The sequence below is a fragment of the Cydia strobilella genome, chromosome 1 (genome assembly GCF_947568885.1).
Source record: "Cydia strobilella chromosome 1, ilCydStro3.1, whole genome shotgun sequence".
NCBI lineage: Eukaryota > Metazoa > Arthropoda > Insecta > Lepidoptera > Tortricidae > Cydia > Cydia strobilella.
In genome coordinates, this window is record NC_086041.1 from 15,300,239 (window position 1) to 15,327,897 (window position 27,659).

The 27,659-nt window shown below is 38.5% G+C and overlaps 3 protein-coding genes across 3 annotated transcripts; 1 reads left to right on the top strand and 2 right to left on the bottom strand.

Annotated features, from left to right (window-relative positions):
• Positions 1-669: 669 nt before the first annotated feature.
• On the bottom strand, positions 670-10,463 carry LOC134741491 (protein lethal(2)denticleless). The gene is made up of 4 exons (XM_063674286.1): positions 10,255-10,463; positions 9,978-10,183; positions 5,957-6,068; positions 670-3,222 (listed from the first exon to the last, which is right to left on the bottom strand). The coding sequence occupies exons 1-4, from the start codon at positions 10,295-10,297 to the stop codon at positions 1,556-1,558; spliced, it is 2,028 nt and encodes a 675-aa protein (XP_063530356.1). The 5' UTR covers positions 10,298-10,463; the 3' UTR covers positions 670-1,555.
• Positions 10,464-11,907: 1,444 nt separating this feature from the next.
• Positions 11,908-15,322, top strand: LOC134741498 (uncharacterized). The gene is made up of 2 exons (XM_063674298.1): positions 11,908-12,208; positions 12,292-15,322. The coding sequence occupies exon 2, from the start codon at positions 12,296-12,298 to the stop codon at positions 14,057-14,059; it is 1,764 nt and encodes a 587-aa protein (XP_063530368.1). The 5' UTR covers positions 11,908-12,208; positions 12,292-12,295; the 3' UTR covers positions 14,060-15,322.
• Positions 15,323-20,465: 5,143 nt separating this feature from the next.
• LOC134747189 (3-oxoacyl-[acyl-carrier-protein] reductase FabG-like) lies at positions 20,466-26,836 on the bottom strand. The gene is made up of 4 exons (XM_063681782.1): positions 26,535-26,836; positions 25,856-26,081; positions 22,438-22,524; positions 20,466-20,750 (listed from the first exon to the last, which is right to left on the bottom strand). The coding sequence occupies exons 1-4, from the start codon at positions 26,774-26,776 to the stop codon at positions 20,502-20,504; spliced, it is 804 nt and encodes a 267-aa protein (XP_063537852.1). The 5' UTR covers positions 26,777-26,836; the 3' UTR covers positions 20,466-20,501.
• Between the last annotated feature and the right edge of the window lie 823 nt (positions 26,837-27,659).

A 27,659-nucleotide genomic window follows, 5' to 3' on the forward strand; every position in this document is an offset into this window, starting at 1 on the left:
GTGAAAGTACCCTCAAGAAATAGTATAAAATGTATAATTAGTCTTTTTTTTACACTTATTTTACTTTCCTCGTATTCGAAATGAAAACTAGTGTTTTAACTAGGGTGAAAGGCATCATTTCATCCCTTGGTTAACAATTTACTATTACCACATTGACAAAGCACCTCCGTAACATTAAATGTCGTAGCTCCCGTAGATATGTAGAGGACGTGCAACGTGCGAGCGCAGCATGTGCCATGCGCCATAGGTACACAATACACATCATTAGTAGATTGTTAACCAAGGGATGAAAGGCACTCATTCCTGCCGAGGTATTTTGGCGCTCGAACGCAGTGAGAGCGCCAATAGTCCGAGGCTGAAATGATGGCTTCCACCCGAGTTAAACACTACTTTTCATTTCGAATACGAGGAAAGTAAAATGCATGTTTTTTTTTAAAACGTGACTAAGTATAAATTTTACAGTATTTCTTGACGGTACTTCCAATTAACAATTTAGGCAAAAGTATCGTTATTTATGGAATGGGGAGTCAAATATCAGAATGGAAATTGTATAACAAATCCATTTAAAGTCAAAATTTAATTGCTTATCGTAAAAAAAACACGTATCATTTTCTGCACACCTTTTAGAACAACAATGAACCTCTTTCAGAACATGAGAAATGAAAAATTATTAATTATACACAAAACTATATTTAAATAAAATTTCCGATGAGGAACAAATATTTTTTCACGTACATTCATACCTACCTACTCATAGTCCATTCTATTCTATGCGCTTAAATAATTACTTACGTTCCTCAATAAAATGCTTGGTTATAACTAAAAAGCTCTCTTACTCATCAAATTAGCATTAATCACAATATCAGTTCATTTCGTATAAAAGGGGGCTTAGTACTTTCTATTTTGATTTAATTCTAAAATACCTAAGTCTTCGTTTCGGGCCAACATGTGTTTGCTAAATACACATATAGTCATTAAATATAAAATTGACTTCGCCAGAAAGGCCGTGCCAGGATAAGCTAAGTGCCATGTTCTTTAACCTTAACCTTTTTGCTTTAACCTTATGGCGTGGGTTGCCGTTGTCGTTGAATAGGTCTTTAAAAACGAATAATGGTCTCCAACAACTATTTTTTGATGATAATAATTTCAGAAATAATTGCTCCGAAAGAAAAAATATATGCGTCCCTGTAGCTTTTTAACAAAAATTTACGTATTCATTTACATTATTTGCTATTTCTATTGAACTCCACTTTACATTAGTAGTGTATAAACTATTTTACTAGGAACACGCTCATGCGACTTCGAGACCAATACTCGATGTCTAAAATAGGGCAAATATCGGCGGCCAGTATATTCGTGGTAATTATTTTTATACAGCTTGGTACCTAATAACTAGTCTTAGATGTGGGGCCTGACTATCAAGCGCAACCTTTTCTAATTGTCTAGAATTCTAGATCAATATATAGGAATATTGTTATAAAGGTAATTTTTCACAGATATTCAAATTAACATCTCTGCGATATACATCACAGAATCTGTGTATGATATGATGACTTTATTTATCTTTATTGGCAACTGAGAAATACGTTAGCAGCGTTCTAGATTTTTTGCCAGATTTGGGTGTTTTTTCTGTTACTGAATTCCTTCTAACAGGTATATTCTCTTTAGGACTAAGCGGCGCAACCACGTCTTCCGGATTGCCATTTTTTCCTTTTTTTTCTCGCACGATACGTGTGAGCCAGTTAGTGGTGTCCTGTTTCTTCTTGACAGGTGACATCAGTCTTAAATGTGGAGCTTGTCCATCAAGAACAAAATTAGGTAAATTTTTTGTGGGAGTATTGAAACTTATTATTCTAAGTTTAGTAGGAGAAACGCTTACTGGTGAACAACTAGGCATTGAAGGTGGCGTGATAGTCTTAGGTGATTTTGGAGACAGTTTCCTGAATACCTTCTTTTCATAGTTTTTGGTGGGTGTCATAAATGAAGTGCCAGCTTTCGGTGCTATATAGTTCCAATCACTCGACATTTGACCTGAATCAAAGGATAAGGGTACAGAACTGGTGTTGTCTAACACATCACTGTGCCTCTTAATGCCGGCAGGAAGCAACTTCGGCTCGTCATCCTCAGGGACCATATCCAGCTTTAACCGCTTAACTAGGATTTCGGCATCATCTGCCTCTCTGGAAACGTTCATCAGATCTGTTAAACATCTCTTAGTTTTTCTTATTGAAGTACTGTCTGAACGCATGCGTTTAGAGCTATATGAGCCTGGAGTTGTCACCAATTTCCGCTTTAATGAGCTGGGTGTTCGGTCCAGAGTGCCCCACTTTGGTAGAGTGGTTATGTCAGTCCTTGGGACGACCTCGGCGTGCCCCTTCAGTTCTATGTTCCGTTCATGATCCGATACAAACTCTTTCCCTATTCTCCAGATCTTGTGTCGTGCGTCGTCACTGCAAGTGACGATCTTCATGTCACCCTTCTGACACCACGCAGGGCACGTGACCTCGGCCCAGTGTCCAACCAACTTTACAACCGGCTCAGAGTATTTTACATTCCAAATGTAAGCGTTCTTATCGCTACTGCCTGAAACTAAATACATACTGTCAGGGCTAAGACTAGTTTTAATGTAAAATGTGCTATTTTCATGGCCGACGTATCTTTGCTCTGGCAGCGAATTATACGTTGAAATATTAAAGCAGTAAATTACGTTATCCATGCAGCTGGCGTAGAGTCTCATCCTAGCATCGTCAATGATGAGATTTGTGTAACCATTCTTTGTCGAACTTCCACAATATGGTATAGAATGTTTTGGTAGTGGTTCTCTTTTATAAATAGTATAATTCTTTCTTAAATCCCACACCTTGATGTTACCGTCGCATTCGCCGCATGATATTAGGGTTGTGTCGTCTTGAAAAACTAGACCAGTGATGCTGATGGACCTATGGTTATCAAGTCGGGGCCTTTTGGTATGTGAACCTGGTGTTTTTGGTGTGAACGAGGAGTGGCAGTTCATGAGGCAGTTGTCGGGTTTAACAACAACAGCGGGTTGCCCGCACCTCACATCCCAAACAAGGATGTGTCCATCTCGAGCCCCCGTAGCAAAAACCGAGGGCTCGTTAGGGCGGAAAACAGCTGTCTTGACTGAGCGTGTGTGGTTGGAGAATACGAGGACACGCTTTGGAGTGCTCTCAGACACATCCCATAAACTGGCTGTATGATCTCCTGGAAAACAAGAATTCATTTTGTTAGATACATGGTTTGCAGTCTTACTTCATCATTGTACTGCAGAATTCTTTCCACTCATAATATACTAGATATTTAAAAAAAGCAAGTGCAGTGATATACACGCATCAGCTTTCAGCTGCTAGTGTATTAATTTAAACAATATAATATATGTATAATATAATATAATATATAAAGCTAGCCCTGGAAAAAGGTGCCCCTCTGTTTTGATTTGATATACTATACATATTACTCTGGGTAATACGGATTGGGGGTTTGGGTTGAGTGTATTGGGGATGATGAGACCCACGAGGAACCGAGGGAACTCCTCAAATGTGAAAGGCATACATATAGTGATTTTTGTATTTTCATCAACAAATCTAGCATTTACATTTTAAAAAGTGACATTGGATGAAGTGGAACTGCTGATGATGATCAGAATGGAACTCTTCAATGACACATAGTTCACGTTTGGCGATTTGTTTTCTTCCCTATGGACCCAGACCTAAACTTGGACCCGGACTCGGACCCGGGTCTGAACATGGACCTTAACTCAGACCCGGACCGAACTCTGACCCAAACTTGGACCCGACAGCCGGACACGGACCCGGACTCGGATCCGGACCCAGACCCGGACCCGGAAATGCTACTAGAAAAGTGGGTTAGGTTGGTGGGTGGGTTTTTTGAACTGCGATTCTCACAGAACAGAACTGCTATCAGAAAAGTAGGTTAGGTTAGAGCTGTGACCCTTACAGAAACGAAATGCTATCAGAAAAGTAGGTTAGGTTAGGTTAGAACTGCGACCCTTACAAAAACGAAATGCTACTAGAAAAGTGGGTCGTTTTACCTTCTTTTCTACATAATTAGGCAAAAGATGCTGTCTTTTTCATTTCATTGTCTGGAATCTAAGAGTGCACCATCAACAATAAGGGTACTTTCAGCGGCATCCCCCATTGAAGTCGGTTTTTTTTTCTTAAAAATTATTTTACACCTCATATGCTGCGCTCCATAGCTCTCTGGCAAACCCCGAGTTTGAACTTCTGAGCTTCCGTCAAAGATCAGGTCTGAGCACCATAGGTGAGAACTGGAAGTACGCACACGTCCATGTAGGTCCAACGTAGACTACGTTTGAGTGACAGAGGTAGGTTTTCCTTCATCAGGTGTTTCATTGACCAATAGCTTTTCCAGGCGTTTTCGGTGCGTCTTTGGACTTCTTTGTCCTGTCGCGCCTGGAAAGAGACTATTTTGGCCAAAATAAAGGTATTCCTGGAAATATGCGATGTGTTCTCCGTTTATCTCAAACCCACGTTTTGTGCTATTAGTTATGACCTTGGTCTTTGAGATATTTATCTTCAGTCCAACAGTCCAACCTCGAGGCTTGAGTTGCTAAGGTCTTCTAGCATATGACGTAACTCAGATGAAGATGAGGAAAACAAGACTATATCGTCGGCGAAGCGAAGGTTGGTCAGCCTCCTCTCCCCGACAATCAAGCCCCTCTTCCCCAACGCAGCGCAAGTTTTTGGAACACGTGCTCTAAAGTGCTGGTGACAAGCTTCGGCGATAGCGGATTTCCTTGTTTAACTCCTATTTGTACATCGAAGGACGGGCCAGAAGACGAGTTTTATGGCGGCTGTGCAGTTAGGATAAATGGTGGTATGGTTGGAATAAATGGGAAGAGGTTAGCGTCAGAAATTAATAATGTTTGTAAATACTCAAAATCAAGCTACCTACACAAATTTTGTGTTCTTAATGGTAACTGACACTGCACTGCAAGAACTCAAGGCTTGTAACATGATAAATAGTAAGCACCCATGGCCATAGGTAATGGGCATGTCTTATACTAGAGCGGTACTGTCATAGTAAATTTTGTAACCCCAGTAAATTCACTGCCATCTGTCGACACACTTTAAAACTAAAAATAAATATTTATAAAATATGATAAAATGTATTTAAATATGGATAAATGATTTTTTTATTTGCATTAATTATTTTTATATGATTTTGACCCATGTTCTTTCACTGGTATGCGGTAAAATTATAAATAACAAACGAAACAGTCAACGCCCTCTATACGAGTGTAGGCCAAAACTAGTGGCGCCATCTGATCGAGAATCAAATTTTCGTGATTTTCGAGGCACGTTTTTTCCTTAGACTGTATCTATCTATTACGGAGTTATATCTATCTTTGGTAATGGGGTACCACTGTCAAGAAAAACTAGGCTTGTGTCGGTCACAAACTAAGAACTTTCTGTGAAGAATGAAATCCCGTGAAGGACCAAAACCGAAAAGAACTAAATCTTTTTGCACACTCTTAATCGGTCTTTAGGTCCTTTAGTTTGGTGGGATTGGAGAGCGCTTGACTCAGTGAAACAGAAAACGTTTCACAATGCAAGTGCGAACGAGGTAAAAGAACGACGTGACACGCCAAAGCCCGAAAAGTATGAAGGGAAATCAAATATTTTTCTTTATATTTTAATTTTTTTTATTGTGTTAAGGTGTTTCAATGTTTAATATCGACATAATCATATCGTTCAACTTGAATTATATTTAGTTACCAAAGATTGGAAAAAAAAGAGTGTAAAACTGATTCCTATTCATTTCCGGCTCTCAACAAGTTATACAACCGAACTGAACTAAAGGAACTAAAAGACCGAACTAGTTTGTTTGACCGATTTACCGAAAGTGGAGCGCTCTCTGTAGTGTATGAGCAGGCACAAGCCTAAAACAATCTTACCTGAGACAGTAACAAAGCTGAGGGAGCGAGGTGCCCAGGCCAAGTCAAACACTGCATTGTTGTGGCACTGGAAGCTTTCTAGGGCTCCTGTGAAGCTTATCTTTGAAGTATCCTGCAACATGAGTAGATAGAAATTATAATCTGAGAATTATCTCAGAACACCTGTGGCTGCACACGCCGTATAGGCAAGTTGTTGACTTATTTTCACAATATAGCATTTTTCTGAGTCCGGTCCGGACACATCCCTACAAACAAGTTTCTGTGCATGATGGGTGTCAGAAGACTGATGACTTGTCTCCGGTGTTGTTGGAACGCGTCCGGAATTCGGACTTGAGAAAAATATTTTTTGGTAGTCTGGGCTCCATGCACAATGGACAGATCAATTGTTGGTTGGCAGAGCCTATATCGGACAAAGCAATCAGTGTTTACCACTTTATTGACCTCTCCCTTGAGTAGGGAACTATGAAAGCACCCATGAGGCTGATATGTTCACCTAGTGTCCAAAGCCTCAATAAAAACCAGATAAAAAAAACAATATAGCATTTGTATTAAACATAACACAATCCTGAATTAACCTTGTAAACGTAGTTTACATTCAAAGGGGTATCTAGGGATCTTATAAAAATAGAAATCATTATTATCACATCAGTCAAATTATGTACACTAATATGGATTATGGATGTAGGTCTCTCCCAATGATTTCCATAGGATGTGCATAGATTTCCATAATCCATATGGTCCTTTGCCACCCAAAACAGAAATCTTAACACATACCATCAAACTTGGCAACTTTACCTTCTGTGGTAACTTCATCTATTATAGTATGGTATTACTTACTAGAAATAGCTCATTTTAAGTAATACTTAATATAAATAGCTTAAAGAAACCTTAATATATTATAAATATATATTTTTGGATTTCTATCAGATATTTCTATTAAGTACCACATGGTAAAGTTACTACAGAAGGTAAAGTTGCCGGGTACACTACATAATTCCGAAAAACGTTATGCCGAATTTCAGAATGCCGAATTTTATTATTCCGATTTTTAAATGCTCGACCTATCAAAATTCCGACTGTCGTAATTACAAATGATGAAAATCACGAAGATTTATATTTCCCAAAAGCCGAGTTTTGTAAATTCCGAATCACATAATTCCGATTATAACAATTCGGATGGTGACAAACACCGAATTTAACACTTACTTACGATTTTTGAAATCACGAATTCCGAATTGCCATTATTCCGAAATTCAAAATTCCGAACCACATAATTCCGATTATAACAATTCCGACAGTGAAAAACGCCGAATTTAACATTTACGATTTTTGAAATCACGAATTCCGAATTCCATTTCGATTTTTTTTATTCCGAATTGACGTTATTCCTATTTTAAATATCCCAATTTTTAAATTTCCGAATAACGATATTCCGAATTTATTGTTAAATACATGAAGGTACCTACGTCGTTAAAGTAAGCAGAAATGCCTTTTAACATTTCCTATTTTACATAATATACACACTCACAAACACCAGTTTTCTACACAATTATGCGCTTTAAACATTAGTAGATAATAAGGTAGCCTTCAAATCCATATCACTTTGTCACACCCATTTTCTGTAAGCAGGTCCCTTCTGTGTGGGGTTGCAGTTCAAAGCAGTACAGTGGCAAACAAGCATACGGCAAGCCTGATGTTAAGCATTCTCCATAGCCTATGTACGCCTGCAACTCCAGAGGAGTTACATGCGCGATGCCGACCCTAACACTCCTCTCCCTCGAGCTCTGGCAACCTTACTCACCAGCAGGAACACAACACTATTAGTAGGATCTTGTGTTATTTGGCTGCGGTTGCGGTTAATGGTTGATTCGAAACATTCGTTTTATTACAATAATAACATAATTAACAGTACAACCCTAGCGCATTCTTACGATGACGCGTTGGCACGTGACTCGCACGGCGAGCAAGGCAGTCTGTCCTGAGCAGCAGCTATTATTATTAAGATTTTGTAGGCTATTATAGCGTAGGTATTTTCGCTTTAGTATGGGAATGATGTATCTGTTACGTAGTAACTATTTATTAATCTGTGACGTAACCCACTTTTCTGGCAACAGTTCGTTATCTTGAGGGTCGCAGTTCTGCCGAATTTATTTATGCCGAATTTAACGTGACGCGGCACGACAGGCACCCGTAATAATTACTAAAACGTGAGTCTTCTTTTGAATATCACGAATTTCAGTTTTCCGACCTTACAAAAGACCGAATTTCTGAATACCGAATTACTAAAACGAAACGTGTCTTCATTTGAATATTATGAATTCATTTTTCCGACCTTACATAAGACCGAATTTCTGAATTCCGAATTATTTTATTTCCGATCGGACAATGGTTTTTCGGAATTTAAGAATTCGGAAAAACATTTTTTCGGAAAAGTGTTAAATCGGAACTTTAAGCTTTCGGTCAAATGACAATCGGATTTTAAATTTTCGGAAATAACACATTCGTGATTTTCTTCCATCGTGTTTTTAAAAATCGTAATTTTGATATTTCGGACTTATAAAAAATCGGGATTATGAAAATGGGGCTTATGAAATTCGGAAAAACATATTTCGGAATTATTGGGTGTTCCCAAAGTTGCCATGTTTCACAGTACACTTGCAAGTGACAATATCAACTATCAAAGATGCAAGATTGAGGGCCTATTGAGATAACTTTTAGGGTGGTGGTTTGTTATAGTTAGGTTTTTAGTCTTCTGAGGCCTCAGGCTACCAGAAATCTGCAAACTGGCTCAATTTTAGTTAGGCAAACATTTGCAACAAAAGTGAATGAAAGTTTGATGCAAAAAATATTTCTTTGTTGCTTGGGCAAACAATTGAATTAATTTCACATGCATGGTCAGAAACTTATAAATTTCCAGAAAGGAAACATAAAACAAGAATAAATTTCCCAATTTTCCTATTTTGTCAAAATACCAGCTTTTATATGATATATTTTTTAGGATTGCATGAAGTCAGACACCTTGGAGGATCTGAGCGGTCATCAACTGAAGCTAGAAAGCCATAGATTTCATGGTAAGACACTTCCGGAGCAACTAAATAGTGATGGTTTGGAGCAAATTTCCAGAGGATGTGGTTGTGGCTCAGTGTGTCATAAATTATTAAAATCATTTTTATTTTATTTTTTATTTTATTTTGGTACATGGAAAACCAACAGCGCTAAACATATCAACAAACTACAACAGAATTAGATAGCCAATTATAGGTTTTCACTTATAGAAACGGAATAAAATATAACAAGCTTATTGCCCAACTTAATTACACATGTACAAGTTCATACAGCACAAGAACAGAGGATCGATATGAATATGATCGATTATTACAAAAAATAAGTAGAAAAGCAGGTAAAATCTGTTAGGTAGTACATTTAGCCATAGTAACACATTTAGTACATTTACAACACATATACAATTATATTCCTGGTTACTGTATAATATTGGATTATCATTCATTATTGTGCAATTTGAGTGTTTGCTTGCTGCTATTGTAATTTAGTCAGAATCTTTGAGTTGGAATTTTTATTCTATAACATTTGAAGTTTTATAACATAAACCCTGATTGAAGTGGAAGTGTCACACTGGTGTAGTTAGATAAGATAAGATAAGATAAGATATTGCTTTATTGTACAACCGTGTTACAGAGGTGTTATGTGGTGTGATACATGTGAGTTTCAACGGTAACCCAATTCGGGTATACAATGGACACTTATAACTAAATTAAAATTTTATCCAGAATGTTCCAGATTCTAGCAATACAAGCTAGACTTTATGGACTGTAGTCATACATTTCTGAAAATCCTTTTAGATCAAATAATAAGTGAATATAAAATAAAATCATGGCAATCTCATTAACTATTTAAAATAAAGCAAATGGATCAGGCTTGTTTACATTAAAAAAATGTAATACACACTAACAGTATTTAGACTATTTAGATATGCTATAGTGATATTGATTAAAAAAAATACCTGAATAGCCACTTTCCCGTCTTCATTAGCTAAGGCTAAGATGTTTTCATAGCCGGCAGCCTCAGAGAATCGGCATGCAAAGATTGGTGGGTCCTGCTGATCGAGTGAGGCTGCGGGAACCGCACTCGAAGGCTGCAGCCCGTAAAAACACTCCGCACCGTTCACCACCAGTCGCTTGAGCACGTTGTCGTAGTTATAGCGGCTGCCTACAAAGTTAGCGTGAATAAGAAAACGTTGCAAAATAGTGCCCGTTATTGTAACGATTTAAACAACGTACTTATGCCAAATTGTCTATCGATGAGATACTGGAGGTCGTTCATTGTATTTTTTAGTCGAAAAACTACATTTAACACAAACAGATAATTATCATCTGTAAAAAGAAAATATTTATAATACAGCGTCTTTCTTCACCTCACACTAATCCTGATTGATAAAAATCAACACACAGTCCACACAGATTCAATTCACATATGACACAAACATGGACGGCATGGCGCGAAAATGGCGTACTACTGTCATGTAAAATGTCAGTGTCACTGTCATCAGTGTCATTTAAATATTTTTTTAATTTGCGTTTTGTATACAGTTTTTTTGAGAATTTACCAGGCTAAGGGATATATATTTCCCACATACGGCACTTCAAACATGTGTTCTATTTTCGATGAGTAAGACTGACATTCGATTGTCATTTTTGAAGTATCAGCCTGGTAATGGGTTAATATCATAATGCCAGAAAGTCGTAACAGAGTACCACACCGCACAGTGACTTCGGTTCGGTGCTGCGCACTCATCGATAGTGTGTTAAGTGAGGTTTAGACTAGCAAGAACTTGCATGCAATTTTCATTACATTGCGGCACCTGATAAACATTTTGAATGCAGTTTACCTTAGTAGTCAGCAATGTAACGTAAATTGCATGCAAGTTCTTGCTAGTCTAAACCTCGCTTAAGTAAGGTGGTCGCCGTACGTGCGTTAAGGACGCAGCTATAAGTTAGAGCGAGAAGGAGATATTTTGACAGCACCAAGGTCGCGGTGCGGTAGTCTATATCATGGAGACTATATAAAGGAGCCAAATCTCTATGTATGAAAAGTATCCACCAAAAAACAGTAATTAGGCGGCGCCACCATACGCCGAAATACTACCAAAAACAACTTACGTAATTTAGTAGGGTTATTTGTTGCCTTATATGGTTCATGTTATACTCATGTCCCAGAGCCTAACTAGCGCCACCGGAGAGATTAGGAACTATTATTTAAAGCTGAAAGCGGTCACTTTTGCAACGATTCTGCCATAAGAGATTGGCATCCTTTCTATACCATCCATAGTCTATATGACTGTTTTAACTTTAAGCACCCTTCACAGTCGATCGCGGCTTCGCGCCGCGTGTGGAGAGAGCTTAAAGAAAAAATATGAATTGTTGGCATCTTAGCCATTTTATAGTTTGTCAAAGGATTGTCCCATTTCAATTTTCAAACATAGACAGAGAGAATTCAGAGAATCATACTATCACATACTATATACTCTCCCGACCGGTTTCGGCCACGGCGACTGTTTCAGCCCCGTTTGTGGGCTCGCGTAGCCGATTTTATTTGCGAAGACCCGTGCACATGACGGGCAGGAAAGCACACCATTGACGTAATTATACGTAATAGCCGCTGTTCATACTATCTTTGTCTTAGACTAGTATTAGCGCCCAAAAGAAAGGGATGAGTATAATTTTCCTGGTTGTTACTGACTGACAAATTGGTTTGACCAACTATATTGACTGATCATGGACTTATCAGATTGGCAATTTTTTTCATTTACATGTAATGGGAGTTGATGTCAGGGACTACTTTCTTATAATTATTACATGCATGTTACATGCCCTTAAAAAAAATACTTGTTAAAAAAAGTCAAGACGCGACGCTTGACCGTTATTATTTACTTCTAGCCACACATCACCATCGGGGCGCCATCTTCCTTCCCATTGTTGTTGCGTCAAATCGTAGTGAAAAAGCATCTAAAACTCGTAGGAATATATAATTTTGTAAAATTACGTAGTTTTGTGCCATTTATTTCGACATTTTAATGATTTAGTTGTCGCAGAGTCATAACAACATCGTATATTGTGACCGTCGTAGTGTAGCCTGGTGCTCCACCGCCGCCCGGTGATGACATTTGTCTCCATTGGAATTTCCGTTTCACCTGGAGCTGGACCTCTCCTCGCCGAAACGGACGAGTATAATAAAGTGAGTATTGTATATTTGCCCTTGGGACACTTGGCGTCCACGTACTGCCTGGACTCTCTTCACCCGTATATTTATGCTTGCAGGTTTATGGAATGTGATCGATATATTGAGAATGGACAAGACGTTGTTTCGACACCGCAGGCATGGGCCTGCGGGGTCAAGCGTAAGTTCGGAGACGGAGGGATGCGGGTTGGCGGGCCTGGCGGTCGCTATGCGGGCCCTGGGCGAGTGCTGGCTCCCGGCGCTCTGGAAGGCGGCGCCATGCTCGCTTGCGGCGTCAGCGCCTCTCCTCGCCGCCGCCCCGAGCCGCGGCCCTCTCCCCGAGCGCCTTTGCCACGAGTCGTGTCAGACTCTCCCTTTATGAACAACATGGACGAAATCACTTATTGGATTGTAACAAAACGCGCGCCGTGCTTAGCAGGTTACAACAACCCCCTGCGGCGTGTGCAGCCACAGTGTTCTCGTGCGCCTCTTCACTCAGCTAGTCCTGAAGAACAAGGAGAGCCCGAGAAGAAAAAAACGAAACTTGTTGTCTTGCACAATGATTCTGATACATTGGACCAAATAAATGTACATGTTGAGGCCGCACCTCAACTCGAGTGTGAAGTGATCAGTGATGAATCGGAGACACTTGTGTCAGACGTGGATTTTAATATTAAAAAATCATCAGTGCAGGTCAAGAACAAAAAAACAAAGATACAAAAGAAGAGCAGTTGTGCAGCTCTGCATAAAAAAAATAAGGTGGTCACATCTACACCTAAGGTGACATCAAATCTTAGGAGGAGCTTGAGGAAAGTTCAGTCTTCTGTCAATAACAATAGCCATTTAAACAGTACCCCTGATATTTTCCACACATCCAATGGCAATGATCATTCCACTGTTTCCAAGTGTCAGGCAGGGAAGTTTGAGGAGAATACAAAATTAATAAATATGTCAAACAAGGAACTAAATGCTAATACATGTGCTGTATCAGTTCCAAGACCAAACAATGGTATTACAAATGGTCAATTTGATGATCTCAGTGATGTTTCTGGGTTCACAGCAAACTATATAAAATCCACGAAAATAAATTCCAAAACTCCCAGAAAGGTAAGAAGTAAGCAAAATAGAAACTTGGCTAGAGAATCAAGACATAGTGGGCACAAGGAAGAGAGATCTTTGATTGTGAGTATCAACAAAGCTACAGGTGATCCAAAAACGAACATTATGAACTGCAGCACTGACTCTTCCCAGAATATTATCAACCTTGTAACTGTTGATAAAAAATCAAGAACCAAGAAAATTGATAAAAGTACCTCCTTACTCAAGTTTATGGAAAGTAAAAAAGGGCAAAAACTTGTAAATAGTAAGAGTGAGAGTAGAAATGGTGTCCTAAATACATCTTTTCAGTCAATAAGTACAACTGGGTCCAGGTATCCAAAGAGGCACAAAAATAATTCCGTGGATGTATTAATGATAGACATCTCTGAGAAGACCGAACCCTCCAAGCTAAATTCAGATAAGAGAACTGCAACTAACCACTCCAGCAGACTGCAGAGTACAGAACTGGTCTCCAGAACAAGAAGTGGGAGAAGCTCTAAACTTACAGAGCCTACAGTGTATGTTCGTAGCGACTTTCCTGAACAAGAAAGTACTGTGGCAACTGTTAATGTGGCCAATACAGTGCCAGATGAAGCAAAAGATAGTTCAAAGAAGAAGAGACCATCATCAAAGTGTGGAGTTGCAAGAAAAACTCTAAACAAAACTGGACAATCTAATAAAGACTCTTTTAGAGAAAAAAGTGGTTTTGCTGCTTGCTTCTCTGACAGTGATGATGATAAACCATTAAAACCGCAGAAATACTTGTCATAGCTTAATTGATATTTTAATGAGTATGGGATTTGTAGACATATTTGTGGATATGTTATTATGAACCTAGAGTTACAACTGTAAGCACCAAAATCATAGGTGTACCAATGATGGCTAACGCATATGAATTCGCCGCTAGGGGCGCTAGTGTAGATGGTGGTCTTTTCCATAGTTCGAAATGTCAAATGTCACTTGTCACTTCAATGACTGACAGCTGTTCTTTAGTCTTTTGGACCACCATCAACAGGTGCCAACTGGTGAGCAAAAAAACGATAGCCCTCATTGGTTGTGTAAACTTATTGCTACACAAGAAATATCATCACATTTGATATGGCAGTGAGACTGCTTTCCAGATCTCTACTGATGATTTCCAGAATTGTAACTTTAGGAGCTGGTTTTGGTATTTGCATTAATTCATTGTCATGAATGTATTGTCATGTATATTGATTGATTTTGTTGTTCTTTGTAACATAATGTGCAATTTGGCAGCAGAAATCCTGTCTTTTCATAATGAGGCAAATATAAATGAGTAATATATAAAGTATATTTGTATAAAAGTAAAAGTGTTGTCATATTATGTGATGTAAATGTAAAATGTATGTAACAGAAAGCATTCTAAGATTTTTATCATTTGGGAACTAAAAATATGTTTTGCCATGATGGTTATGAATAACAATGATTTGTGCAGCCAAATATTGCACATACAGACAACAGTGCCATACTCAGTATGGTACTTATACATAGCTTGTATCACCCACCTAGATGTAGTTCGTGTTATATTTATTATATCTTATAGATCATGTCATATTGGACTATACACAATTGAATTTATAAATTATATTAAAGTGCCATTGTACCAACAACACTATTGAGTAAGTGTCGGTCTTATAATTATGATTTATATTTTATTTATTTATTTCAATTCTGACCTTTGGTGTCCTTGTATATGACACTCTCGAGGATAGGAATTGTATACTGTAGTATACAATTCCTATCCTCCAAACTTACTAATATACTTTGCCATTATTGTATTCAATCAACTCATGAAAGTATATGAATGGTGTACAATGATATAATGTAATATGAGACTGTCTTATCAAGATAGCCTATTGGAGTCAGTACCTTGTTTCCATGACTAAATATGTTACTTTCATTTGAGTTTATTTTTAAATAACAGTAATGTTGCTGTTTTTTTAATTCAAATTATTGTGTAATATATTTGTGGCTTTCATGCATTTAAATTAAAAGTAAAACCTTAGTAATGAATATGGTTTTCTTTATTCTTATGAAACTGATTATTGTACTTACATCTATTCTGCTTTTATTGAATACTCCGCGGAATGTGGTCTGGCTTATTAGTGGACCATATGTAGGACCATATTAGTTATTTATTAGTAAATGTGAAAATTTGAGCCATGTAAGCTCCCATTTTCAAACTTCGCATGTAGGCTTAAAGTTTAAAGTGTCCATTATTCCCCAATACAAGTAACTGATATTTCAAAATAATAGACAAATATTTTGAGATAACAGTAACTGTGTATTGGGGATCAGTGCTTTATTTAAATATTCAGGTTTTGAGGTAGAAGCAGAACATTTTGTATTAGATACAATTTTAATGACACTTGCATTCACAACCGACTAGATACCTACATTAATATCAATATTATGTTTCATATCTACATTTCTAGATCTCTTTCAAAGAGCCGCGTGCGACCGGCGTTTGCCGACCACCTGTATAGGGCAACGGCACCCATATAGACAGTATATACACGTAGTTATAGACATGAAACCGAGCGACCAGGGAAAAGAGAAAGACATATTCATGTATTGACAGTTTCATGTATAATCCATAATTCATGCATAATCCTTTTTCTCTTTCACTCTTATAAATTTCGCCTCCTTGCTAGCCATAACCGGACCATGAAAAAAACCGGCCAAGTGCGAGTCGGACTCGCGCACCGAGGGTTCCGTACATTACACAATTTAACCCATTCAGGGCCAGCGACTGAGCGTATGGGTCATTCTCAAACAGTTCCGCAGGGCCAGTAAAAAAAAATATAAACAAGTTTTTTTAAATAAAAACAGGGTCTTAAATACTCAAGTTTGGTTTACTATCAGTATAAATACTGAAATTCTAGATACATACGCGTTGTAAGCAAACAGAAAAATCCATATTTCAAAAATACTAAAAATATATATATTTCAGAAGTTATTGACATGGCTCAAGGTATGGGTCACCGTGGCCTGGCGCTAGATGTAAAAACTACAAATGTTTCCGTAGCAGGCTAATCTAATATAAACTTATTGTCTGGTTTTAAAGCTTATTTCATGTTGAAGCTGGTTGATATTGTATCATTTTACAACCGATTACTGTTTGGATGATGGTAAGTAACATTTTGTAGGGACCAAACCGTAGTATAATAATATTTTGCTTTGTATGAGGGGTAAGGCAATGAGTATTATCTCCCACTGTACTTTTATGTCATAATATTTGGTGATCGTTGTATTGTATCTTACCACTAACAATCATGTTAAGATTCTTTTTTTCGTTTCAATATAAAACAAGGCGGTTAAAACAGTCGCCACTAACTAATAGGTATTGTATTATCGTAATAGTGTGTGACAAATATTTACAAGTTTTTCAAAACATCTTCGTGGTTTCTACGGCAGATTAGAAAGAAGTACTATAATACATTTTAAGTGCTCTATTGTTACTAATATTAAGATAATGGCGTTTACCAAAACAACAATAATGACCCAGGTGTAAGCTTATCGGACACACTTGGACAGTAAACAACTAAACAATGAATGCATCCGAGCGGCGGTATTATCTTTCATGTGGTATTTTTCACAAAAGTTCAAGAAGTGATTCACCTCACCCCCCCTATTAGAGATGTATTTTGGAGTAACATGAGAAATATTATTTAGTCACGATTTTAGAGATGGGCGAAATGTGTCAGTAAAAAGAAAAGAGTGATATATATCTTTCTCTCACTGGGATATATATCACTCTTTTATATCTTTATATCCGTATGCGTCACTGCTCCCGCTCGCAACTGTATCGGGCCGATACAGTTACTATCGGCACTTGCTCACTTTACGTCATGTTATGAGTGAGAGAGAGGACACTAGAGTAGTTATTATACCGTGGCGAGATTGTTTCTTTCATTTTGTATATTGGATGTCTTGGATGATTGTATCATGATGGATATTGGATATAGATCGATTCATTCACGAAGGCGCTTGCTTTGGTTCGTATTGTCATGCTCATGCTATTACTTTAGGTTTGACAAATCTGCGCGTCGTGAATTGCGCTATTTATAACCTTGACCTTGCATTTAAAAATGAATATATTGACGTTATTGAATTTTAATATTTTTGCGTAATAAAATACCTTATTGCGGTTTGTTTACATTTTATTAAATACCTAAAGGAATACACTCAAGTCGAAACGTCAAAGCAAAGCGAACGATTTCCAAAATTTTGGAAATCGCAAATACGTTTGGTGTAAATCCTTAAACTTACCAAAATATGACCTAAATTAGTTTGCATATGCATAGTTCAATTCTAACTTTGTAGGAACAAAACGCAGCTAGTGTATAATAACAACGAAAATAATCATGCTAGGTCCAAAAAACTTTAAGCTTTTAAACTTTAAGCAATAGAACTCATTGCATTGTACTTCGGTTGACCGACGGCGTCGACGCGCGGCCGAGACAAAGAGACAATAGACATCGCTTATCTTATCTATCTATTCACTTTTGTAAATCCTTGCCGGGGGTGCGACGGTGCGAGTGTACGGATATATTGGGATATACTGATATATTCGGATTCGTAAAGACAAGAAGAGTGATTCATGAAAAGAGAAAGATATATATCCTTTATATCTATATCCCCTGAGCTACCCATCTCTACACGATTTATAGTCACGACAGATAGACGCACGAGTGATCCTGTAAGGGTTCCGTTTTTTCCTTTTGAGGTACGGAACCCTAAAAATGATATTAGAAACCTCAATATCGTTTTTGAAGACCTATTTGATGTTTGACAAGACGGGCTTGATGAAAAAAAAATTGAGTTTCAGTTTTAATTATAATAATTATGGGGAACCCCCAAAATTTATGTTTTTTTTTCTAATTTTGTGTGAAAACCTTAATGCGGTTCACAGAATACATCTACTTACCAAGTTTCAACAGTATAGCTCTTATAGTTTCGGAAAAAAGTGGCTGTGACATACGGACGGACAGACAGACAGACATGACGAATCTATAAGGGTTCCATTTTATCCCATCTGGCTACGGAACCCTAAAAATGCCCGGTCGGTGATAAAGACAAAGCATGGCACTATTTTCTCTTTCCTCTTATAGGAATCGCAATTAGGCTACCAAACGAAGCCCAAAAATTGCCATTCAAGGGAAATAATTCGTGTGTATGCGTATTTTGGCATAGTTGTAGATAAAGGTGCCTGAAACAACATACTAAAAGTACTGATGGATGGGGGTGATACTCTAACCCGTTCGTATAAAAATACCGCAAATCGATGTACAGGTTAGCCGTTTGGCACACACATACTAGAGGCCTAAACAAAATTTTTGACCCGCAGTTCCTAAAAAAATTCGCTGGGGGGGGGGAGTGGTAAAACATTTTTTTTTGTATGGGAAAAAATTTTTTTTTCCAAAACCTATCGTATGTGGTATCATACGAAAGGGCTTTTTGAGGCGATTCTAAAAATATATCACATTATTACATTTCGGGCATTTTTTTAAAATTAAAACAAAAAGAATTGATGAAACATACCAAGTTTGGGCTCCTCCAGACACGATATGGCTGATTTTTTTTTGTACAATATACTACAAATGATACGTGATATCCTCATTTCTAACTCCAAAAAAGCAATTTTGAAAATAATATCATTAACATTTTTTTTTTAATTTTTCAATTTTACAGTGACACAGTTCTACTTCAATACCTATTTCACGAGACTTATGGAACTATACTGCAGATACGGTACATATTAATCATACATGATACGTATATCCATATATCGAACGGGAAATACCTCTTTAACCCTTTAACTGCGCCTTTCATCAGTTGGTATAGTTTTTGACACAAAATATCAAGATTGTATCCTTCAGATACGATATACCCTATCGATTTTTATCGAATGATACGTAATATCTTATTATCTAACCCCAAGAAAGCAATTTTGAAAATCATTTCATTTAGTTTTTTTTTTAATTTCTCAATATTGTAATATTGAAAAATTATACACATGAAAAATATTAAAAAGAAATTCTTAAAGAAATTATTTTCAAAATTGCTGTCTTGGGGTTAGATATCAAGATATTACGTATTATTTATGGTATATTGTACAAAAAAAACTCAGTAAGGTACATAATATCGTATCTGAAGGATACAATCTTGATATTTTGTAACAAAAACAAAACAAACTATACCAACCGATGAAAAGGCGCAGTTAAAGGGTTAAAGAGGTATTTCTCGTTCGATATATGGATATTACGTATCATTGTATGATTAATATGTACCGTATCTGCAGTGTAGTTCTATAAGTCTCGTGAAATAGGTATTGAAGTAGAACTGTGTCACTTTGTAAAATTGAAAAAAAAAAAAATTGTTAATGATATTATTTTCAAAATTGCTTTCTTGGAGTTAGACATGATTATATCACGTATCATTTGTGGTATATTGTACAAAAAAAAAATCTGCCATATCGTGTCTGGACAAGCTGGAGCCCAAACTTGGTATGTTTCGAAAATTCTTTTTGTTTTAATAAAAAAAAATGCCCGAAATGTAATGATGTGATATATTTTTAGAATCGCCTCAAAAAGCCCTTTCATATGATACGACACTCGATAGGTTTTAGAAAAAAATATTTTTTCCATACAAAAAAAAATGTTTTACCACTCCCACTCCCAGCGAAATTTTTTTAGGAACTGCGGGTCAAAAATTTTGTTTCGACCTCTAGTATGCGTGTGCCAAACGGCTAACCTGTACATCGATTTGCGGTATTCCTTTGAAATTGGGGTCGAGCGGCTTCCGCTATGACGCTAACGGGTAAAGGTCCCTTTTTTTTAGTTTTTCGTAAATAACTCGTAAACTGTGGCCCATAGCAAAACATGTCCTTCTACATAAAATTGCCTACAAGAAAGATTCGATACAATTTTTCGCTAGGATCAATATTCAAAAAGATATTAACGCGGGAAAGTTAACTATAATCAATTATAAGGTCCCTTTTTTGTTTTTGCCTGACCAGGAATATATGATCACGCGCCATGTTGCGGAATTTCACTGGAACTAATTTTTTCATACTATACTGAACTGTCACCCTATACATGCACAACAGCGCCCTCTTGACAATGATCATATATTACTGGTCATGCTTTACCTACATAGATAGCAATAAAAATGTCAAGTTCGTCAATATTCATTTTCTCATCTCCTCGTTCTGGCCCTTAAGTATCTCTCCGAGGCCAACGAGCTGCAGGCCGCCGTCGACCTTAACGGTGGCGCCGGTGACCAGCCGGCTGTCCCCGCCGGCCAGGAACGCGATCACACGCGCCACGTCGGCCGGCTCGCATGTTTGTCGCATCGGGATTTTCGCCTCGCTGTTCTTGAGGAAGGCCGCGTGCTCATCGTCAGAGTGGCCGGTCAAACGTTGAAGGAGAGGTGTGTTCTAGAAAAATATAAAAACTTTTACAATGTTCATTATGACCTTTGTGTACGTGATGAGAATAGAAAATTATAAAAAATTGCAATTTGAATTTTTATTTAGGTATTAAGAATTATTTACAAGTGTAATTATCAAAAATGTCAAATTATAAGAAACAGATTATTGAAGAGAAAATTATAGTTGGTCAAGCAAATCTTGTCAGTAGAAAAAGGCGCGAAGTTCAAATTTTCTATGGGACGATAACCTTTAACCGATTACTGACAAGATTTGCTTGACCAACTATAGCTTAAAAACGGCTTTTTGCTTGCATTTTTTTACTTTTTAGGGTTCCGTACCTCAAAAGGAAAAAACGGAACCCTTATAGGATCACTCGTGCGTCTGTCTGTGCGTCTGTCACAGCCTATTTTCTCCGAAACTACTGGACCAATTAAGTTGAAATTTGGTACACATATGTAAGTTTGTGACCCAAAGACGGACATGTAACGTAAACAAATGAATTTTAAACATGGGGGCCACTTTTGGGGGTAAATGAGAAAATTAAAAAATAAAGTTTTTCAAACTATATCATTGTTCTATATCAAATGAAAGAGCTCATTGTGAGAATCTCAAATATATTTTTTTTTTATAATTTTAGGATAAACAATTTAGAATTTATTCAAGAAAATAGGCAAAAAATGACCATTCCCCCTTTATCTCCGAAACTACTGGGTCAATAATTTTGAAAAAAATACACAAAATAGATCTTTACCTATAGATTACCGGAAAACCAATTAGAAATTGCAGTCAAGCGTGAGTCGGACTTAATTACTTAGTTTTTGATCCGACCTCTACGGGTTTTTTTAAAGACATTTCACATAAAAAATACGTTGTTTAAATTGTGTAATGTACGGAACCCTTGGAACGCGAGTCCGACTCGCACTTGGCCGGTTTTTTAAAGTCATTTCACTCACGTTTCACATAAAAAATACATTGTTTAAATTGTGTAATGTACGGAACCCTTGGAACGCGAGTCCGACTCGCACTTGGCCGGTTTTTTAAAGACATTTCACTCACGTTTCACATAAAAAATACATTGTTTAAATTGTGTAATGTACGGAACCCTTGGAACGCGAGTCCGACTCGCACTTGGCCGGTTTTTTAGCAAAATAACTAATTGGGCTAATTAATAAAAATAATGTGAGAAGTTGAGAAGTGTGTGTGGTGTGAGATTACAAGATAGAATTAGGAACAGTGTGATATGCGAAAAGTGTGGACTGAGCGAAGATGTAGTGACAAAAATTGAGAAAGGTATGTTGAGATGGTTTGGACACGTGGAAAGAATGAGTGAAAGAAGGCTAACAAAGAGAGTGTATAAGCGAGAGGTAGAAACGGGAGTTGGAAGGGGCACACCTCGGCGGACTTTCTCTGATCAGATCGGGGAAATCCTGAAGAAAGGCCAGGTCAAGAGCACCCTAAACCGGCGAGCGTGTTTGAGGAATGTTATGAAAGTGAAGGAAGCGAAAGAGGTATGCCAGGATCGTAGCAAGTGGAAATCCGTGAAATAGGCGTGATTATATGTATGTATGTATGTGTAATAAAAATAATATGATAGATACACGGCACGGTTACCAGAATGATGCCAATAAAGAGGAAGATTAAACGACAGTTTGTAATTTATAAAGAAATCAAAATATAAGGCTTAGGTACTTACTGTGATTCCTGGACTAACGGTGTTCACTCTCACTCCTTTCGGGGCTAACTCGAGGGCGATCAAACGCGTGAAGTGGTCGAGAGACGCCTGTTGATAGAAAATGGTGCCGAATGAAGAAAACAGTGCTAAAATACTTATTTCAGTTGTGCTTTAAATATGAAACAAAATTTTCGGACGCAGTGAAAATTATAGTTTCACTACCATATCAACCAACGGGCGCTACGAGTCACACACTTTAAAGAAATTTAATATCCACCATTTTCTGTCTTTCAGTGACAGATTCTCAGTGCATCTCACTCACCAACGAAGTTAATATCAAATTAAGTTCAGATATTAAAAGTTCAATGTACTTTGGCCTTCCAAGTAAGATTCGTCTATCTGTATTATTTAAAAACCTATTATAAGATACCAATTTTATTTTAAAAATTAAAACGTCGCGCACACATACACGTAGGTATTAGACGTCGCGCACCTACGTGACACATGTAAAAAAAATAGATTATAACCGGTATAGTTATAAACCACACACATGGATTAACCTAGATAGGCTAGGAAATGAATGCTCAAAAAAAGTTACAGAGGGAAATGCTTGGAACACAATTTTTGACTTCGTAGCTTTGTTTGGACTAGTTGAGGTGAACATATGGGGGTTTGAAGGTTCCACTTTTCGGTTTTTCAATTATATCTCGGAAACTATGCGTCTGTGCTACATGACCACATACAAAATGAAAAGTGATATAATTTGTAACAAGTTTTATTAAGTCAAGTTTTTTGATATCTTGTATAGTTTTTGAGATATCCGCTCTTGAAGGTTTATTTAGGACTCATTTTTAGGGTTCCGTACCCAAGGGTAAAAACGGGACCCTATTGCTAAGACTCCGCTGTCTGTCTGTCTGTCCGTCTGTCACCAGGCTGTATCTTATCAACCGTGATAGCTATATAGTTGAAATTTTCACAGATGATGTATTTCTGTTGCCGCTATTAACAACAAATATAAAAAAAAAAAAACTGAATAAAATAAATATTTAAGTGGGGGCTCCCATACAACAAACAACGTTTTTTTGCCGTTTTTTGCGTAATGGTACGAAACCCTTCGTGCGCGAGTCCGACTCGCACTTGGCCGGTTTTTATCTTGATTATAGATGAAAGCTGCTAGGCCGGGTTTGGTATCGTTTTCGTATAAATCGGGGGTGCTGAATTTATTTATGGTACCTATCAACATTGACTCCATTCCTAAGTAAAAACAAAATTTCTAAACATAACCGATTTCGTTGAAATTTGGTATCTAGAGTTTGAGTGCCGGGACAGTACATAGAATAGTTTTTATAACCAAAATCATCTTTTGAGGGCGTGAAAAGTGGGGTGGAAGTTTGTATGGGAAAGATATCAAGATAAAATTTGAAGGCCCATATAAACCTTTAATAGTGAATATCTCGAAAACTATTTAAGATATCTAAAATTTTTATTGTTAAACTTGAAGCAAATTCAATTAGCTTTCGTTTTGTTACCCAAAGGGTAAAAACGGGACCCTATTACTAAGACTCCTCTGTCCGTCTGTCTGTCACCAGGCTGTATCTCCTCAACCGTGATAGCTAGACAGTAGACATTTTCACAGATGATGTATTTCTGTCACCGCTATAACAACAAATACTAAAAAGTATGGAACCCTCGGTGGGCGAGTCCGACTCGCACTTGTCCGATTTCTTTTAAAGTAGTCATATCGCTAAGACGCAAAGTTTCCAAGATATATATATTTTTTTTTACAAGCCCATTATGGTGTCCCACTGCTGGGCAAAGGCCTCTCCCCTTGTTTTCCACGACTCCCGATATAGTGCCTCCTCCGGCCAGTTGTTGAGAAAGGTGTCTAGGTCGTCCCGCCATCTCCGTCTGGGCCTGCCGGGTCCGCGCCCCTCTTCTGGCATCCATTTGGTGGCTATGCTAGCCCATCTGTCTGGATGCATGCGGCAGACGTGACCGGCCCAGTCCCATTTGAGCCTAGCAGTCTTCTCACCGACGTCAGCAATGCGGGTTTTTGCGCGCAGCGTGGTGTTCCGGATACGATCGGTCCTCTTCACACCTAAAATGCTGCGCTCGATAGCCCGTTGGCATACCTTCAACTTGGACTTCTGACTCTCTGTGAGTGACCATGTTTGGGCACCGTAGGTTAGGACGGGCAGGATACACATGTCGACGAGTTTTCGCTTCAGTGACAGTGGAAGGCTACCCTTCATCAGCTCTTTCATGGACCAGTAGCTCTTCCAGGCGTTTTCGACACGGCGCTCAATTTCTTTGTCTTGCCTGTTGTTGAAAGAGACTAACTGGCCCAAGTAAATATACTCGTCAACATAGTGTATAGTCTGCCCGTCTACCGTAACCGTACGTTTCCTGCTGTTGGTCATCACTTGAGTTTTGGTTCGATTCATTTGAAGTCCAACTTGAAGGCTTGCATTGCTCAGGTCTTGGAGCATTACCTGAAGTTCTGCAGCGGAATGGGCAAAGAGAACGATGTCATCGGCGAAGCGAAGGTTTGATAACTTCCTGTCACCGATGACCACTCCTCTATCCTGCCAGGAAGCTGCTAGGCTCTTAAAGATTTCTTCCAGGGTGCTTGTAAATAATTTCGGAGACAACGGGTCACCCTGCTTGACACCTCGCTGTATTTGGAACGATGGACCGGATGACTGTAGCTTAACGTCCGCTGTACTATTGTTGTATATGGCTTTAATGAGATTTATATAGGTGGAATTAATACCTTGATTTTAGAGTGCAGTTACTATGGCGGAATGTGTAACGCTGTCAAAAGCTTTGGTGTAGTCCACAAATGCTAAGTATAGGGGAATCTTGTATTCAGTAACTTTTTCTATGATCTGGTTAAGGGTGTGTAAATGGTCAGTGGTGGAAAATCCAGGGCGGAAGCCAGCTTGATTTGGGGGTTGGTGTCGGTCGAGTTGTCCAGCAATGCGACTCTCAATAATTTTAATGAATGTCTTTTAGACATGAGACACCAGGCTGATAGGTCGATAATTGCTAATGTCGCCTTTATCGCCTTTCTTGTGTAGCAGTACGATATTAGAATGAAGTAGCTTTTGTGGAATCTTACTTGTTTTTAATATGTTATTAAATAGTTTTGTCAAGGGGAGTAAAAGACTAGTTTTGCCAAAAACGAGCGCTTCTGAATTAACACCATCTGCTCCAGGGCTTTTTTCGAATTTTAGAGTAGATATATATAAGAAAAACCGAAAAATGGGACCTTCAAACCCCCCGGCACCATCAGGGTTACGGCCGGGGACTTTTGATATGTTCACCTCATAACTAGTCCAAACAAAGTTACGGAGTCAAAGATTGTGTTCCTAGCATTTCCCTCTGTACCTTCTTATTGCTTGGCCTAAGAATGCACAAGTATCGTCATAAAACAAACCTTCGCCATCCCATAGGGCAGACTGCCAACGTGCACCATGGTGGCGGCGACGCTCGAAACGTTGACGATGGAACCGCGCGCCGCTATAAGCGCGGGCGCGAGCAGCCGTGTCAGGTTGAAGGCTCCGCGGACCACCGTCCCGAACACGCGGTCGAACGACGCCATGTCCGCCGTCTCCAACGACGTGATGGCTGCCACGCCGGCGCAGTTCACAAGCACGTCCACTCTGCAACCAGTTAGATATACCGGGGTTAATATGGATGGCGATAAGGAACTCAGTACGAGCCGTGTTCGAATACCTAGGTACGTAACTTCTGGTTTGGAAGTCGTTTTACCGCTACGCTATCAACACTTAAAAAGTTGGCAAAGCGGCTCAAAGCGCATGCTATGAAACCATGAGTACCAGCCGTTGAATACTTGCTTAGGCAACTAAGAATTTCGAGCGAGCGAGGCGAGGACAAGCGGAGAAGCAACGTAAGGCTGCGGACAGGACGCACGTGAACGCGGCGGGGCAAGGGCAACGAGCGGCCGTTTATACATTGGTCGAGCGCAATGTATGGATGGCCTTGATTTGTCGGCGGTCGCGTGCGTCCAGGCTGCGGTCTTAGAATCTTACTACCGTACTGTTTTTATTTATTGTTGTATTTTACCTATCTAATAATGAGTTGACCCTTCTTACCGTCTAAAATGCTCTAAAGTTTGCTTAGCGACCCTCTCGCATCCCTCGTCCGTGGACAAGTCCGCCGCGATGTGCAGGTGTTGCAGCTGGTGTTTCGAATACTTTGCGACCGAGCGCAGTTTCGCCTCGTCTCGACCCACGAGCGCGAGCCGAGCGCCTCGCTCGGCAAACAGGAGTGCTGTCGCTTTGCCGATGCCGGAACTCGCGCCAGTCACCAATATCACTTTATTTTCAAATTCCATTTTGTCTAAGTTGCACGCTTCTTACAGACTGCGGCTGGGATATAACTTATGCTATATTTATAAGAGTTATAGCAAACCCAGTATTCCTCAATAGAAGTTACATCATGTCGAGGGGGAAATACCTACCTGCGTGAGTTTCCCATCCGCTTGACGCATCTTGTGGTTTTAAGGTTATTTACGTTTTGATTGCTTCTTAGAGTTCTTAGCAGGAAAATATTCTACTTATAGCTAATAATTGTTTTTTTACAATTTAAATCGACCTACTAGGTATAATGAAAAAAATTAAGTTTAAGATTTGGATTCCTGTTCGGTTCCGGTATTTACCATTGTTAATAATTATAATAATTGTGGGACAACTTTACACAAATCGCCCTAGGTCCACAGCTATATTGAGTATTTCCTCTACAGTAAGCTCAGTAATTTAGTGACCCTACACATGCCCTACACACGAGCGCTTTTTCAACGCGCGTTAAAAAAGCGCTTGTATCTGCCCGCACGCTACATTCGATTTAAAGACCAACGCTTAAAGTTGAAAATCCAACAACGGTTGATAAAAAGTGCTACCGCCAACGTGTGAATAAATACACATGTTTTCATTTGTGTCATTCAAACGCTTTTTTAACGCGCCTTGAAAAAGCGCTCGTCAGTATGAGGTATGAGGCCTTAGCTTAGGCTCGTGTTGTGGGTAGTACCCACTGGGTACTAGACCGCGATGTAAAGTTATGTGTATATAATATAAATATGTATAGATAAATACTTAAATACATAGAACCACCACCATACCATAACTCAGGAACAAATAATAGATTGAAAAACAGACCAAGTGTACATAACACAATTTAAACAATGTATTTTTTATGTAAAATGTCTTAAAAGACCCGTA